Source organism: Athalia rosae, chromosome 3 (genome assembly GCF_917208135.1).
Source record: "Athalia rosae chromosome 3, iyAthRosa1.1, whole genome shotgun sequence".
NCBI classification, from domain to species: domain Eukaryota; kingdom Metazoa; phylum Arthropoda; class Insecta; order Hymenoptera; family Athaliidae; genus Athalia; species Athalia rosae.
In genome coordinates this window covers 20,462,915-20,478,808 of record NC_064028.1, presented here as the reverse complement: position 1 = coordinate 20,478,808, position 15,894 = coordinate 20,462,915, and the positions used below count along the sequence as shown (strand labels likewise).

At 32.8% G+C, this 15,894-nt stretch overlaps 3 protein-coding genes across 4 annotated transcripts; 2 read left to right on the top strand and 1 right to left on the bottom strand.

Annotated features, from left to right (window-relative positions):
- Positions 1-168: 168 nt before the first annotated feature.
- On the top strand, positions 169-5,340 carry LOC105693961 (growth factor receptor-bound protein 2). 2 transcript variants are annotated; one of them, XM_048653095.1, is made up of 6 exons: positions 169-1,366; positions 2,134-2,231; positions 2,307-2,426; positions 2,494-2,677; positions 2,911-3,084; positions 3,177-5,340. In XM_048653095.1, the coding sequence occupies exons 1-5, from the start codon at positions 1,289-1,291 to the stop codon at positions 3,082-3,084; spliced, it is 654 nt and encodes a 217-aa protein (XP_048509052.1). In that variant the 5' UTR covers positions 169-1,288; the 3' UTR covers positions 3,177-5,340. The 2 variants fall into 2 exon arrangements, with proteins under 2 accessions (XP_048509052.1, XP_012269666.1); XM_012414243.3 differs by having other exon boundaries at positions 212-1,366; positions 2,512-2,677.
- Positions 5,341-6,716: 1,376 nt separating this feature from the next.
- On the top strand, positions 6,717-8,782 carry LOC105693944 (40S ribosomal protein SA). The gene is made up of 6 exons (XM_012414213.2): positions 6,717-6,871; positions 7,127-7,289; positions 7,413-7,618; positions 7,817-8,104; positions 8,277-8,501; positions 8,598-8,782. Exons 2-6 carry the CDS (start codon positions 7,157-7,159, stop codon positions 8,688-8,690), a joined length of 945 nt encoding a protein of 314 aa, XP_012269636.2. The 5' UTR covers positions 6,717-6,871; positions 7,127-7,156; the 3' UTR covers positions 8,691-8,782.
- On the bottom strand, positions 8,600-11,459 carry LOC105693943 (SUN domain-containing protein 3-like). Its single transcript, XM_048653093.1, has 8 exons — positions 10,344-11,459; positions 10,148-10,282; positions 9,892-10,073; positions 9,770-9,818; positions 9,514-9,683; positions 9,265-9,432; positions 9,092-9,175; positions 8,600-9,024 (listed from the first exon to the last, which is right to left on the bottom strand). The coding sequence occupies exons 1-8, from the start codon at positions 10,411-10,413 to the stop codon at positions 8,854-8,856; spliced, it is 1,029 nt and encodes a 342-aa protein (XP_048509050.1). The 5' UTR covers positions 10,414-11,459; the 3' UTR covers positions 8,600-8,853.
- Between the last annotated feature and the right edge of the window lie 4,435 nt (positions 11,460-15,894).

The following is a 15,894-nucleotide window of genomic DNA, read 5'->3' as shown; positions in this document are numbered from 1 at the left end:
CCTGAGAAAGTAGCACCAAGTAAAACGTTATTATCAGGTTTTGAGGCTCTCGCATAATCCAAAATTGAACGATTTTTCGAATAATTGGCGCTCTGGGTGGCGTTGATTTTTTATACGTATCACATGGTGAGTTCACTCATTCAAGGATATTTTAATACCTCTAAGAAACTCGGTACAACCAATGATCTGGCGTTCTTCGTACCTTGAGCTGGAGGAGCGCAGTATTGTCGACAGACAGCAGCAGCGGTCAGTGGAGACCGACGAGCTGATAAGCATAAGCTTTGCTTTGCCTTGCAGCAGCAATGGATTCTTGTGGGAGGGTGTAATTGAAGATTCGGCTGTATAGCTGCTGACGTTTGTCTTATATGCGTGCTAAACACAGAAACAAACCAACAAAAATTAATACAGCTTGATCAAAGAAAAGCTTGTGAGACTCGGTATTAAGTTACAATGAAAGCGGGGCGGGCTTAATGATCGTCCGCGTTTCGATATCCGTGGTTTAATCGTAACTATTTTTTCTCCTACATCTCTTCATCTCTTATTGAAGCCCTAATAACATTTTGAAACATAATCGCGAGTGGTTGATTGATATCGGTGGCGATTTAAATACCGCGAGGGTATAAATTGTCTCAAGGAAGTATGAAAAACTAATGAGCGTTAAAGGGACGTACAATACAAGAAAAGTTTTGTGATATATATCTTCTCTTATGTAGTTGTGGCGACAGAATAGCGACACACTTGCTTCCTACTACTGCTACAGAGTGATCATCATCATAACGTTCATTTCATTGTGCTACTGCTACTGAGCTGCTACTGCTCATATGTGTTGCAGTGATTGTGTGTTATGTATATGAATGTCGTTGAATAAAACACGATACAAATTTAGTACTTTGTCTGGCTGTGTTGCAAGTCTAGTAAGGAAGAAACTGATAAGAAGATACTGAAAGATTCGATTTTGTTCGAAGGAGACCTGAGAAGAAATCTTTCAGAGATACCACTAAACGGCAGGACATTATTTGCTAAAGTCGCACTAGACACTTTGCATTAACGAATGGATAGAGGAAACACGATATATTGAAACGGAGATAACCTGTCCTTCACGAATCACGACGAGGAGGTCGCAGAGGAATCGGGAGGACGGGCGAGGGCGAAAATCCGATCGTTTCAGTAACCTCGAACCTTGAAATAGATAAGGGTATTTGAATAAGCGGAGAATATTATTCTATAATATTATTATATTCTATTAGCTACCTTTTAACACGGGGCAGAGGATACTTCCGTCATCATCATGGAAGCGGTAGCGAAACACGATTTTAATGCCACCGCTGATGACGAACTCAGTTTTCGGAGGAGTCAGATATTAAAGGTTTGTCTACACAAAAATAAATTAAGTCTTTAGTCTGTCATTTAATCCCACTAGTGAAAAAAAAACTCTAATCAATTCGAAATATGCGAGTAGTAGTTATTGCCAGATCAGGTTACACTTGACGTTAAATCATGTTTGCAGATGATTCTATACACGGAAGTAGATATTTTTGTGGATATTTTACAATGCCGTTTTCGCATCGCCAAATATAGAAATACACAAATCATATGGTAGCTTATTCGGCTTGTGGCAAAACGTGTGGGACTGACAATAAAATTCAATAGTTGATTATAAATTTCGATAAAATCACATCCTCCTGTGCGGCTTATAATCACATTGAATTATAATAGATAGCTATAAATAAATAGTGAACATTCTTTTAGTTGTTTCTACATAATCTCAAGAGTGTGTTGAACTATGATATTAAAGAGGATTAATTCGTGATAGAGGCCACCAAATTCCATAGTTTTGGTTGAAAGCCGAAATTAAGTGCATGCCGAAATAAGAACTGACTGACATAAATCTGTTCAAGTTATGCCATGCCTATTTTCTGCTTGGGCAAATATCTATTTATAATACTCCCAGAGTTTAAACCATGGGATGAAATGAAATAAAATGAGATTCTTAGCAACACTATACACAGAGGGTTGCCTGGGATAAAGTCTTTCAAACAAATTATTGTATTTACATTGCAATGTCGTTACCTCAGTTATTGATAATTGAATGAATATGGATATTGACTACTTTATTCTGAACCAAATTCACAGATCCTGAATATGGAGGATGACATGAATTGGTACAGAGCAGAGTTAGACTCACGGGAAGGCTTGATACCTAGTAATTACATTGAAATGAAAAATCATGAGTAAGTATTTCTTGTTAACTTGGACTAGTTATCACCTTAAGATACAAACTGGCTCATATTCTTATTATTTTTTAGCTGGTATTATGGCAGAATAACAAGAGCAGATGCTGAGAGACTTCTAATGAACAAACATGAGGGTGCCTTCCTTATAAGAATTAGCGAAAGTTCACCTGGGGACTTTTCTCTCTCTGTCAAGTAAGTTGTCTTAGAAAAAATTAATTCTGAAGTAATAAATTACGTTAATCATTCCATTCTTACCCAGGACAATCTATTCTTCCAGATGTTCAGATGGTGTGCAGCATTTTAAAGTGCTCAGAGATGCACAAGGCAAATTTTTTCTTTGGGTCGTCAAATTTAACAGTCTTAATGAACTGGTGGAATATCATCGTACAGCATCAGTCTCTCGTTCCCAGGATGTCAAATTGCGTGATATGGTGCCAGAGGAGGTAATAAATTTGAACAAGTATTTAATCGTCGATCCAGAACTTATGGCTTCATGACTAAGCCAATAATCATCAACTCTATAAACACCAAAATAATATGGTCTATATATTTCGATCACTTAGTCATGTCTACTGACCTTGTGCAAAGTTCAGTCGACAATGGTTACCCAAGTTGATACCAGGCTGTTGATTGGTGCTTTCAACGTACGTACACATGTTGCTCTTTTTGTTTCCAGTGTTTGGTACAGGCGCTGTACGACTTTGTACCCCAAGAACAGGGAGAGCTTGAGTTTAGACGGGGTGATGTGATAACGGTAACAGACCGTACAGACCAGCATTGGTGGCATGGAGAGATTGGCCATAGACGAGGGCTCTTCCCATCATCTTATGTCACGCAGTATCACTCCTAGGTGATTATATTTTATTCTATTACTTCGTTTCAATGAGAGATGAATAGAGTGAGGAAATGATAGAAATTAAAATTCTTCTAATTCAAAAATAGGCCACACAGACTGCGAGAGGCAGTCGTCGACCGCCATCTTATCCTACAACAATCACCTACAGGATCCGAATAACAGCGGAGCTGATCAACAACATTCTTCAAACTCCACCGATAGAATGGGCTTCCAGGATGTACTGGTGGTCCAGACGGAGGGCTTTGTAGTTCACTCTGGGCATTAGAAATCGTTACATTGTCTTGTTAGTTTTCCAATTAAAAAACAAGAGGAAAACTTTTAAGATCCACTTAAGTTAACTGGAGCAATAAAAATGGTGTTAACCTTCTGCCCAGCTCCGAGTCTGGACTGCTCTGAAATGAATCTCTCCTCTTTTCGTAAGTCTATCCATGATTGTTTACACCCATTTCAGAAATAAATAATCATCTTGCAATAATGAGTGAGAGTCAATGGCGCCCAGTTTGTTTAATGTATCCAGAGGTTCACCTTGAGACGTTTATAAACCATAAAACTAATGAACGACGCCTGTGACACGGTTTTTTTTCTCTTAATATTTAATGTTTTATTGTTGAACGTATTTGCGATACTGAAAGTTACTGTTGAATTAGAATGGATATGCTTTTTAAACAATATGACATGATGCGCCATGTTTAACGAAACTGATAAAGTTCATACATCCTTTTAGCCCATTCACGGTCCGTGCATCACAGACTACTATGATATTTATCACCAGTTAGAATGTTTGTCATCAACCATATTTAAAACAGTATAGATAAATATCTGATAAATACTTTCCCAGCACGTATACATCTGGGACTGTATTAAGAAGAGAAATAAAAAAAAAAAAACTTTGTATTTTTCGCTACAATTTCACTAAACTCACCACAAAGGGACCTTAGCGATGGAGAAATAAGTAAAACGTGACTCGTGATAAATATATAATAATTACTCATAATTATCTTTTCAAACCCCATCATATTTTGACGTTCAATTGAAGAAGAATAAATGATGCTTCTAATTACATGACTAGATTACTTGAATTCATTTGATTAATCTTCAAAACCTAGACGCAAGCTAACGTCAATATATGATGAGATTATATTTTCCAGTCCCTAAAAAATAGTTATTACGTTATGATTAACTGGCTGGAGATTGCTTTACCGCTGCAGCATATGTACGTTTTTCTGGTAAATAAAATTGCAAGGGAAAACACCATCACGAAAATAAAAACTACGGATGAATAGAATAAAATTGAAAAAACAAAGAGAACTTGATCAGAGAAAACGGAAAAACCAAGACGCGCACGAGGTACTGGACACGAAAAAAATTAATAAAAATATTTAATGAAAAATTGAAAAAAAGAACGTATGTATATTTTTTAAGAGTTATCATTTTTTCTAACGATCTTGATATAATTCTCAATCCTGTTTTTTTCTAAACAATACGGAGATGATGTTTAGCATTATTGTATTATTATTATTATTATTATTATTATTATTATTATTATTATTATTATTATTAATATTATTATTGCGTTATGTTACATTTTATTAATAACAATATATTATACCAATCGTATTTGCATGCATTTTATCATTGTTTCTCTTTCATTATGTCCACAAACCAAATTCCTACTTATTAAGTATCGCAATCGTATAATTAAAATATTTTTAGTATCTGATACATTTTGTGGCCGACCTATCAATTTTGTACTTAATATATTTTTGATCTGAAGAAAATCTCTACCAATCATTTTGTTGTATCTCTTATTGCTATGAATGTCGTTTTGTTGAAATGGTTATTTGATAATACGCGGTACACAGAGAAATCAGGGAAAATATAGTTTGCAAAGATGTGTGAAGAGATGAAATATTCAATACAATTTTTAAGAGCTTTGAGAATGATAACTATTATGTATCATGAAATACTGGTGATCATAATTATACCGGTAAGTGGATGATATTCGTTCAATAACTTAAAGTTTGTGATTTTTAATTATTTGTATTCATACATCCTGAATCATTAAGTCATAGTTGATGATAATGTTACAGTTAATTTAATATTTTTCGAATTTGACTCAAGTCTCTTCAATTTGATTCTAAAGCCTCATATGAACAGGTGATAAAATATGATTAAAAACGTTTTGACATCCTTATGCATACTACGTATATTATACCAATGAATGAAATAAACTATACAAATTAAATGAGAGACCGAATTGATCAGTTCTTCAACGATTAATGACTGATATATATTTAATATAAACTTCAACAATAATTACAAGTCCAATCGGTCATAATGGGAAATAATTATTAATTAAACAGTGCCATAACGGCGTAATTACATATTACATATGTTAATTGAATTTAAGAGATGATCAATGATTGTCTTTTGTAATTATGTAGCTATAATATCTAGTCTGCACATATTGATAAAATGTGATCCAAGTTGAGAATTTGATGGTGTCAGGATTTTAGCAGGTGTCAGGAATTGTTTTCATCGTCAGTATATTATATATTATAAATATACATACCAATACTACGTAGAAATATGCGTATGGGTACAAGTCAGCGTAATGATTATTGAAATAAGCATTGTTGAGAAAATGCACTTTCTGCATTTGGTGGATAACGTGAAAACATAGTGGGACTTTATCTTTGACACACCTAGCGTTTAGAGTATCTCACTGTAGGAAAAACAGCCTTACGACTCATTGTTTGGAGGAACATTAACTATGATTATGTAGATTTTAACAATGGAGATGTAGTCTGTGCCATGCATTTTATGATTCATATAGCATGTATGACATATTATTTTGTATCGAAAGTTTAGAATTTCAATACATGATTTCCATTTTTATGTCTATTCCAGGGTTTAATTATGTCATGATCAAGACAAAATTAAATCTATCATTATCTTTTTATACATTGAAGCGTAACTCATCAACTACTGCACGTCACACTTATGAATTATTTAATAGAACTTTGAAAATTAGACGGTTATAACATTACTTAGATCGGTAATTTGATTGTAATTACTATTTGATGATGCATAATTTTTTCTGATTTATGTTTTAAATATTATATTGTTTGTTTTGCCCCAATGGCTTGCAATTTTTCGTGTAAATAAATATATGCTATGTGAACCGTTTATGATTGTTTTAGAACTAATAAATTTAATTGGAGTTTGATCGACCAACGATATTACTACGATTATTTTTATTTTCTAAACAAATTTTGAAGATTCATATGGTCGGCTTACCTTGTGTTATTTTGAAGCAAGATTTTCGACACTTACATACACTACACACATCTGCCTGAAAATCGAACTGAATTCTATCATATCTCTTCGTACATGGAAAATTACAATCGTGGAAAATATTAATAATAAATGTTCTTGTATAATCGTTTTGTAATCTTCATAAATAAAAGCAGTATTTTATTCACGGTATTTATAAATGTACCGCTTGAAACATCAAAGTTCTCACGTGGATCTCGGGCATACTTCCGGCGTTTCGAACAATCCAAAATATTTCCTCATTTATATATTTAAGTTCTTTTGGAAAGATTAAAATGATATGAATGCAATTTAATTCAGAAATCAATTTCACAAGCCAGATCAAGTCTGCACCACCAGAAATAACTTTCAACTGAAATAACTCACCATTTTGACCTACGTTGCCGATCTGGAAAAGGTGGCCATTCTTTCCTGTACTGGAAGTCTCCCAGTGGCATTGTCCAACGTGAGTTAGAGTAAAAAAATTCGTAATTACCACTTGATTACCACCCTGAAAATTTTGAAACATGTTATACCTCATTACTAGTATTTTTCTGTTCCAAATAATTTAACTTCTGTTGCACTAGCCACCATAAAATATCAGAAAAACTCAATATTGCACGTAGCACAAGTCCACGTGTTCTCCTAGCCTAAGCTGCTCTGGACGATAGGATGTTTGCGGTTCAAGGTATAACATTCAGTGTGTGAATTATCATTTCAGGTTGATTCGTAATTCAACCACAACGTTAAGATGTCGGGAGGATTCGATGTGCTAGCTCTGAAGGAGGATGACGTGACCAAGATGTTGGCCGCTTGCACCCACCTGGGTAGTGAGAATGTCAATTATCAGATGGAACAGTATGTCTACAAAAGGCGAGCTGATGGTGAGGAGAAATTCGTATTTTTGTACTTTCCTGGGTGTTTTCAACCTAGGTTTTGAATTGTCTCAATTGTGTACTGTTATGGTTGTTTCATTCATTGGTTATTTCATTGATATTTTTTTGCAGGAGTGAACATCATAAACCTCTGCCGTACTTGGGAGAAGCTCCTGCTTGCTGCTCGTGCTATTGTCGCAATTGAACATGCCAGCGAAGTCTTTGTGATCAGTTCTCGTCCTTACGGACAAAGAGCCGTCCTCAAGTTTGCCGCGCATACTGGAGCTACACCAATCGCCGGACGCTTCACTCCCGGTGCTTTCACCAATCAGATTCAGGTGTGTAGATACCTTACCAGTAGTGGCAATGAGAGATTTGGTGTCTCTGAGTAAATGATGATACAATTTATGTCCAGAATGATAATGTGTTGGTACATAAGGCTTAATCTTTTCTGAATGCTCATATGGAGCCTTTTACTGTTTCAATTTGAGTTTATTCTGATTTAACTAATTGTTTTAAATATTTAATTCTTTAAGGCTGCTTTCCGTGAGCCTCGTCTCTTGATTGTGACGGATCCAGTGACTGATCACCAGCCAATCACAGAAGCGAGCTATGTAAACATCCCTGTTATTGCTTTCTGTAACACTGACTCACCTTTGAGATTTGTCGACATTGCTATTCCCTGCAATACTAAAAGCACCCACAGCATCGGACTCATGTGGTGGCTCCTAGCCCGCGAAGTACTCCGTCTTCGAGGCTCTATCCCAAGAGAAGTTAAGTGGGAAGTCGTCGTTGATCTCTTCTTCTACAGAGATCCTGAAGAGGTTTGTCACAAGTCTTCAAATTATTTCATAAAACTCTGACTAGATGATGATACACTTATGTCCAGAACAAAAATCTGTTGGTACATAGGCTTAATCTTTTCTGAATATTTCTTTGTCTTCACCTTGATTTCAATTATGTTGTAATCTCTACATCCATATTTTATATATCCAGGCTGAGAAGGAAGAGCAGGCAGCTAAGGAGATTGCTGCCCCGGCAAAGATTGACTTCATCAGCAGCAATGATGTTGCACCCGCAGCCGAGGCTGGGTGGGCTAATGAAGTTGTCAGCGTTCCTGCTACTGAGAACTGGGCTGATGATACCGGGGCTACTCCTGCAGTCGCACCAGCTGCTGGCGCACCCGCCGCATTCGCTGGCAATGAGGACTGGGCTGCACAGGTACACGTTCTTTTCATTTGTTTTAGTTTTTATGAAAAATCATGGGTGATGAAACAAGCTATTTATCTATGTAATTCTAATAAACCTTTTGCGTAGCCCCAAGATGACTGGTCTGCAACAACACCTGCTGCTGCTGCAGCTCCTGCTCCAAAGCAGAGCTGGGGTGGAGCGTCAACCGATCAATGGTAACACCGTACTCACGAAGCTACCACATTGTCATCAAGTTGATAAGACTTTGTAAAACAACACAAAAATGATGAATAAACCAAACCTTTATTCAATGTCTTTATTATATTCTATCCTTAGAGTTGAGAAAACTTATTCATAGATACGCTTTTTTACCAATATAATATTAGGATGATTTTGAATCCTCGATATAAAGTGTAGTCTTTGCTTGGTTTCCTACTTGGGCTATTTTTCCATGAACTCTGAGCCTGTATATGCAGGTGTACTCTGGATGACCCCAGTTTGAGTTTATCTCAATAAGCATATTCTTGACCGGGTGAAGTTTCATATCCTCATTCTGGAGTTACAGAAAGAGCAAGGACAATTTTGTCTCAATTCTTTGATACAATCCTAATTTTGCTTACCTTCAAAACAAACGTCTGTGTCGAAGGGCCATCAATATTATAGGTAAAACTACCCATTATCACGTATTTGCTTTCTACGAATCCCTACAGAATCACGTTAAATCTTATGGGATTGCAATGCATAGAATTATATTTGATTTTACATGATTCTAAACTCGTAGATTCAAACTTACGTTGATTGAAAAGTCACGAGGTGCGGAATTGATCGATCCAGTTAAAGACGCTGATACCGGTATGTGTTCTAGTGTAACTTGGTCGACATAAGCGGCATAAGCTAATTGCAGGATAATCTTACCCCTGGCCCCTTTATAGGCCCAACATTCCCCTGCCTGAGTCCAAGGCTATAAATGATAAAATCCGGAACACAATTTTTGATAAACCGACAGTTACAGAATTCGTATCTCCTGGTATATTCTTCAAACCTGTATAACTTTGCGTGGCGTGAAATAGGTCGCTTTCCAAATTGGGAGACCAAAAAAGGTTGTCTGTTGATGACTGGATTCGTAGTATGATTCTGTGTCCGGAGTATCCAGTACCAGGCCTCCAGCCGCTTCTGACGCAAAGTCTGCCAGACCTTCGTCCGAATTAAATGCTGAAAATATGGCAAAGAAATTCTACTCTATCCCAAGTCTAACAAAATTAATTGATTCTACAATTAATGCGTTTTGTGTGACGTACCTCTCCGATTTTTAAAAGCGATGTCGGAAAGATCTTTATACTCATTTTTCTGCCAAAATAAATATTGATCAGTTCAGTATACGGATTTGAAAGAAGGAAAGATCATACAAGAAGATAGGCACCATTTCTTTAAGGCTCATTTCTAGGCTGAATGCTTGGCTTTTCAAATAAGCCATTTCTTGATGTAGAAGCGAGGAATCTACAGACGCAGCTGTGCTTAGAATATCATTTTGCAATGGGTTCATCCTGGTGCAGGTCGGCACGTCGATTTTAACTTGCGCCAAAGCGTAAGCACCTAGTAGACCTGTTGTAATATCCAATGGAGTTTTGAAACTTTTCGGATCCCTCTACATTAGATGTTAATAAAACGATCGATACCTGCTCCGAATGCCATGACAAAAATGATTCTCATCAGCGAACTGAGAAAACTGAAGACATATCTTGTAACTCGTCTAGAATAGAGTAAGATCCACAGATCTATGTTGATTTGCTTCATTACTGTCCCATTAACAGCTGGAGAGAAAAAAAAGTATCAACATTGTAATATCGAACGAATTTATTGTGATTATAATACCTCTACACAACCACATATATTTCCACGTGGGTTTATGTTTATCCATTGAGTCCGAGTTGTCAAATAACATCCTGATCTTCTGTCAACCGGCTTCTTCAATCTTCACACAGACATGACAGCACTTCAGGATCCTCTTAACTGAATGAAATTATTTTTAAATTTCAGATATCTATTCAAACGTTGTTACTGATGCAGTTTCTTCTTTATCTCGCTCAGTTATTGCATATGCATACATGTATTTATAAAATCACGCACTTTCAAATTTGAATTGCGGTGCGGCGCAGGCTCGTAGAACGATCAAATTCGCACCGCATTTGTTTGTCGCGCCGATTGCCGGGCAATTCAAAGAATGCTATTATACCATATTATCATAAATCCTGATTCCTTTGCTTTTATCCTTTACCCGATTATCACAGGAATATCGATGTATGATACTTGATTCAATCCAAAGATAAAAAACATCTCTATTAATTATGTATTTTTTATTTAACATCAAAAGTAATGACACTTGGGTTGGACAATGTCTTTCGTTTTTTTTTGCTTTTTCGTTTTCGTTTTCTTTTTTGTTTTTGTATTTTTTTTTTCGTTTTTTTGGTTTTCTTTTAAATGTATTTCATGTGTGAAAACTCAACTTATAATAGAGATAATCATATAATATTATTATATGCTGAATAATAAAGAAATAATTGTTAATCGAAGGTATAGATAATTAATTGTATATTTAATAATAATAGATAGGTAAAGCTGTGTTATTATGTGGTGCTCAACGAAAACACAAAAAAGAGCTTGGGGACCCGCTGATAAAAAAACCGTCATTACTTTTCCACTACTTTTTTGTTTCATTATGGCAATAATTCCTAAATTATGTATTTATTGATTACCTGCATAGGATTTTTTTCTTCATCTTTCTTTGTCTCATATTTCGTTCTTCATTATTATTGCATCTCTCGAAGGGCCCCCAGGTCATGCATGATCTCATGTTTCTGTCCGTTTGTTTAATTATTCAAAATATTTACAATACTAATAAAACATTATTTAATTTGTTTATTTTTGTATTTTCGTAATTTTTTTTCTATCTTCATTATTTTCTCTTCTTTTCTTTTATCGTTTTCTTCATCATTCAAATCATTCAATGATTTTCTTCTTTTTTCAATTATTATGTGGTAGGCTGGGGATTTCGATTAAATTTTCTGTATTTTAAATATTTAATACATATAAATATGTATTCATATATACATATACTTTATATATATAATGTAATAAATATTTCTACACTGGCCGACGGTTATTGTTATTATCATTATCATTCTTATTATTATCACCGATAAAACGTATGTCACCTTTCGACGGTTTGAATATGTAACAATAATTCTAATAATATATATGTTTAAAACTACGTGTCGTATTGAAGGGAGAATGAAAAAATCGACAAACAAAATAATTAGTTGGTTAATTCACATGAGTCTGTTTAAATAATCTCGCCGAAAAAAAAGGTAAATAAACCAAAAACGATATATATACATATATATGTGTTAAAGATTATGAAGAAAGTCTAGGAATTGAGCATAACTTTCTTGTTAAATTATTATACCGTCTAAATCTTGGAGATGAAATATTATTTTTTTTGCTGTGTATCTTATGAGGTTTTATTCCATTAAGGATCTCTGATAATTGAATTTTTTTTTCTTTCCCTCTATGATCTTTTTCGTATTCATCACATCTTTATTTTCATCTTCAGTTTATTTAAAAATTTTTTTTTCTTCAATTTTTATTGTTTTTGCACAAGCTGTAATACGTTATATTTAAGTATGTTATACATGCTTACAATTTATAACAATGATCTATTAGTTTGTGTCTCTACTTTCTTGTTTTTACTCTTTCGATTATTAAATGATTCAACTATGCTCGCGCGCGTGGTATTAAATTTTTTAATCATTCATTTACTTTCATTTAAATATTCTACATATACGTGTATATATATATATGCATGTAGTGATTTATGTTGGCAATTTATTATAGGATTATTATTATTCTTCTTCGTTTTTTTTTCGTTTTTTTTCAGCGAGATCCATAGAATCCGTAAAGCGATTGAAACATATTTTAATCGTTGGCTGCGGTTCATGAAATACATACTATATGTAATATACATATATATATATATAACACATATACATACATATATTATATAGATTCATATTTTTCAAACAAATAATACTTCGTTTCTCATGATCATATTTCCTCGATCTTCCTCACAGCCCACCACGTGATCTTATAGACCGAGATCTCCGTAAGTACATTTTTGTTTGTTTCTGTGTCATGTATGATTTTCTCGTTCTTGTCTTTCGTTCGCATTTTTTGTTGTATTTGTTTCCATTTTTAATCATTTCTTTATTTTTCATTTACCGCTTATACGTAGTTTGTTTTTTTTCTTCAACAACACGATCTAAACTAACCATATATGTATAATAATTACATCTAATAATATCTTATTGTAACATGTATTACATTATAATTATAGTATTAATTAAATTATTAATTAATATTATTATTTAATTATTTATTTTTCTTAATTATTAATTATTAATTATTAATTATCATTATTGTTATCATTATCTTTATCATATAATATTTAAATTATTAGCCTAGAGTGAGAGGCGGCGCACGACGGCAAAGCATTATATTATTTTATTAATTTTTTTGTAGTTTTTTTTGTTTTTTTTTTTGGTTTTAATTGTTTACTGGGCTCCTACGTACCCCGATCTGAAACGCCCCGTTAACAATTATTGGATTATTCTTTGTTTTATTTTTTGAGCGTTTACAAAAATTCATGTTGAACCATCCGGATCTTTTAAGTTGTACATAACGTACTATGCATATACACTTAATGTACGTGTGATTGGTGTGATATATCGCTTATCATATAACGCGCAATTATTTCGTACACCTGATATAATATATAGGTATTACTCAGCCAGGTATAATAATTCGCGTATATAATTGTTGCGGGTTTAACATTTTTTGCATTTTCTCGCGATTTTCCTAATCCTCATAAATGTATATTATTATATCATATGGCATACATTATATATGTATATTCGAATTTTTTTGCAGCTATCATTATTATCATTATTATTACTACTATAAATATATCATTCTAATCATCGTGTGATTATAATTATTATCATCATTATTATTATCATAGACGAAAAGTGAATTGATAACTGACAATAATAACGAGAAAAAAATAAAAATAATAAAATTAAGTAATACCAAAAATTCTTGTTTTTCTTTGTTGTTTCGCATATGTAATAAAATTGAAAATGAGTGGGCGTTCTTTATATGAATTCGGTTTTATTTTTAATAATCATAAAACTGCTTCGGCTGTTGCAGATTCGCATTACTGCAGTATATATTATTATAGGTATTTGATTATTTTTGGATTTCTTTTCGCGTATCTTTTTCTTCATGGTTATTATACACTGTGAATAAATTTATACGGTAATCTGAAGGTATCACGTATTTTTAGATTAGTATACCGTACTCTTTTTGTTCCTTTTTTTCCAACTTCTTTCAGCGTTCTCTCGTTAAATTTAACAATAATTTTCGTGATCCTCGTTTCAATCAACGATTTTTTTATACAAGTAATAATTATTTTATTCTTGTATTCGTTTGGTGTTATTTTATATAGCACCTATTATTGTACAATAATATTACACAAAAATTTAATAACCTCGTTATTAATTATTGATAATATACTAGACATTTAATTCACGATAATTAATGTTAAATTTTCAGATTTCAGCCTTTTCCATTTCGATTGATCGAAGGAAGGAATGAAAAAAAGGACGAATGGTAAAAAGTAAAACGTGGTAAATCCAGATCTATCGCATCTTTTTTTTAACAGTTCACTTGTAATTATTTTGAATACAATTACTTGTTAAACAGATATGAACACTTCGGGCATATTATTATTATTTTTTTAATCTCATCTTTGGGTTTGTTGATTTTGTTTAGCGAATCCGTTGCGACAATTTACAAAGTCTTCTTTTTTTAATTTTATCACGATGATGATGAATTATATTGCATACGCGTCTTTTCTTTTTTAGTTTTTTTGCTTCTTACAAATTGTATTTGCACAAAAAACATCGTGAAAACCGACAATTTTAGTCCAGTACAGGTAAAGGTATACTTGAATTAATAATACATTAATCAATTAATCAATTAATTAATTAATATATTGATAACAGGGCGTTTCGCGATAAGGCGTATATGAATATTATATAATATATTTAGATGATCTCATAAAGCAAACGCACTTGATCGCTTGCATTGTTTATAACTATCAACACTATATGAAAACTATATATATATATGGATATATATATATATATTTTATATATAGGTATATAGGAGAATGAATAATGTATATATTATACTTTTTTTATTTTTCTATATATATATATTTTTTTGTTTTTTTTCTCTTTTTCTTCTCTTCTCCAATCAATTAATTAATAATTTGCCTACGTTTATCATAAGAGAATGCGTGCCGAATTTATTAGTATATTCATTTGTTGTCCGGAAAAACAATTATCTTTTTATCATTCTACGTGTATAGGGTTTTTGTTTCATTCGTTTTAATTTATTAACCATGTATATAATGTACCATTCACTAATATATCATCGACCGTGGGTTATTGATTAATTCACTGTTTAACTCGCTCTCTCTTTTACTCTATCTCATTTGCTCTCTTTCTCTCTCTCACTCTCCTTCTGAATCTGAATTTTTTGTTTACCTTTGCAGATCTTTTTTTTTGTTGTTATCAGTTTCAACAATCCCCCAATATCATTAAATCTTCTCAAAAATTTAGTATTCTTCGTTATTCTCATGATTTTCTTCTTTTTTTTTTATACTCAGTTTTACGAGTATCATGTCTATATTTAATATACGCTTGATCGCCTGCAGCTCTTTTCTATTATTTATGTGTAAGAAGAAAACAACAATAAGAGTAATAATAATAATAATACTAAATAATAATAATAATAATAATGTGATAATAAAAATTGAAATAAATAGAGCTTTTCTCACTCAATTGTATATTCAATATTTTCACATTTCTAATTTGATCTTTTATATGAGATTTTGTTTGTTGGTGTGTGTTCTGTTTTTTCTTAAATTTTCTTTTTATTCTTTTTTTTCATTACATTCGTATATAATAATAATAATCATAATAATAATAAAAAAGAATAATAATAATAATAATAATAGTAATAATAATCTTCTTTTTTTGTTCTTTTTTCTTCACGTAACGTGGTAATAATTTATAATATATAATATTCTCGTCGCATACATATAGGTTTACCCCCACTTAACAGTTGCGGTAATTATAAATTATAATAGTTACGAACAATTTGTTTGTGTATAATAATTTGTTTCGATTTTTTTATGCATTGCGCATCATCGTTTTCTTTTTCGGTATTTTTTTTATATACTTGTGATTTTCCTAAATTAAATGATGATCGTTTATTCCATGTTAATTAATAATGTCATATT

Coding starts and splice junctions, on each gene's coding strand:
- LOC105693944 (XM_012414213.2), top strand. CDS start 7,157: ATGTCGGGAGGATTCGATGTGCTAGCTCTGAAGGAGGATGACGTGACC. Junction 8,105..8,276: donor TCTACAGAGATCCTGAAGAG/GTTTGTCACAAG, acceptor TTATATATCCAG/GCTGAGAAGGAAGAGCAGGC. Junction 8,502..8,597: donor ATGAGGACTGGGCTGCACAG/GTACACGTTCTT, acceptor CCTTTTGCGTAG/CCCCAAGATGACTGGTCTGC.
- LOC105693961 (XM_048653095.1), top strand. CDS start 1,289: ATGGAAGCGGTAGCGAAACACGATTTTAATGCCACCGCTGATGACGAA. Junction 2,232..2,306: donor ATTGAAATGAAAAATCATGA/GTAAGTATTTCT, acceptor ATTATTTTTTAG/CTGGTATTATGGCAGAATAA. Junction 2,427..2,493: donor GACTTTTCTCTCTCTGTCAA/GTAAGTTGTCTT, acceptor ATTCTTACCCAG/GACAATCTATTCTTCCAGAT.
- LOC105693943 (XM_048653093.1), bottom strand. CDS start 10,413: ATGTTATTTGACAACTCGGACTCAATGGATAAACATAAACCCACGTGG. Junction 9,433..9,513: donor CGCCACGCAAAGTTATACAG/GTTTGAAGAATA, acceptor TATCATTTATAG/CCTTGGACTCAGGCAGGGGA. Junction 9,176..9,264: donor CTCGTGACTTTTCAATCAAC/GTAAGTTTGAAT, acceptor GTGATTCTGTAG/GGATTCGTAGAAAGCAAATA.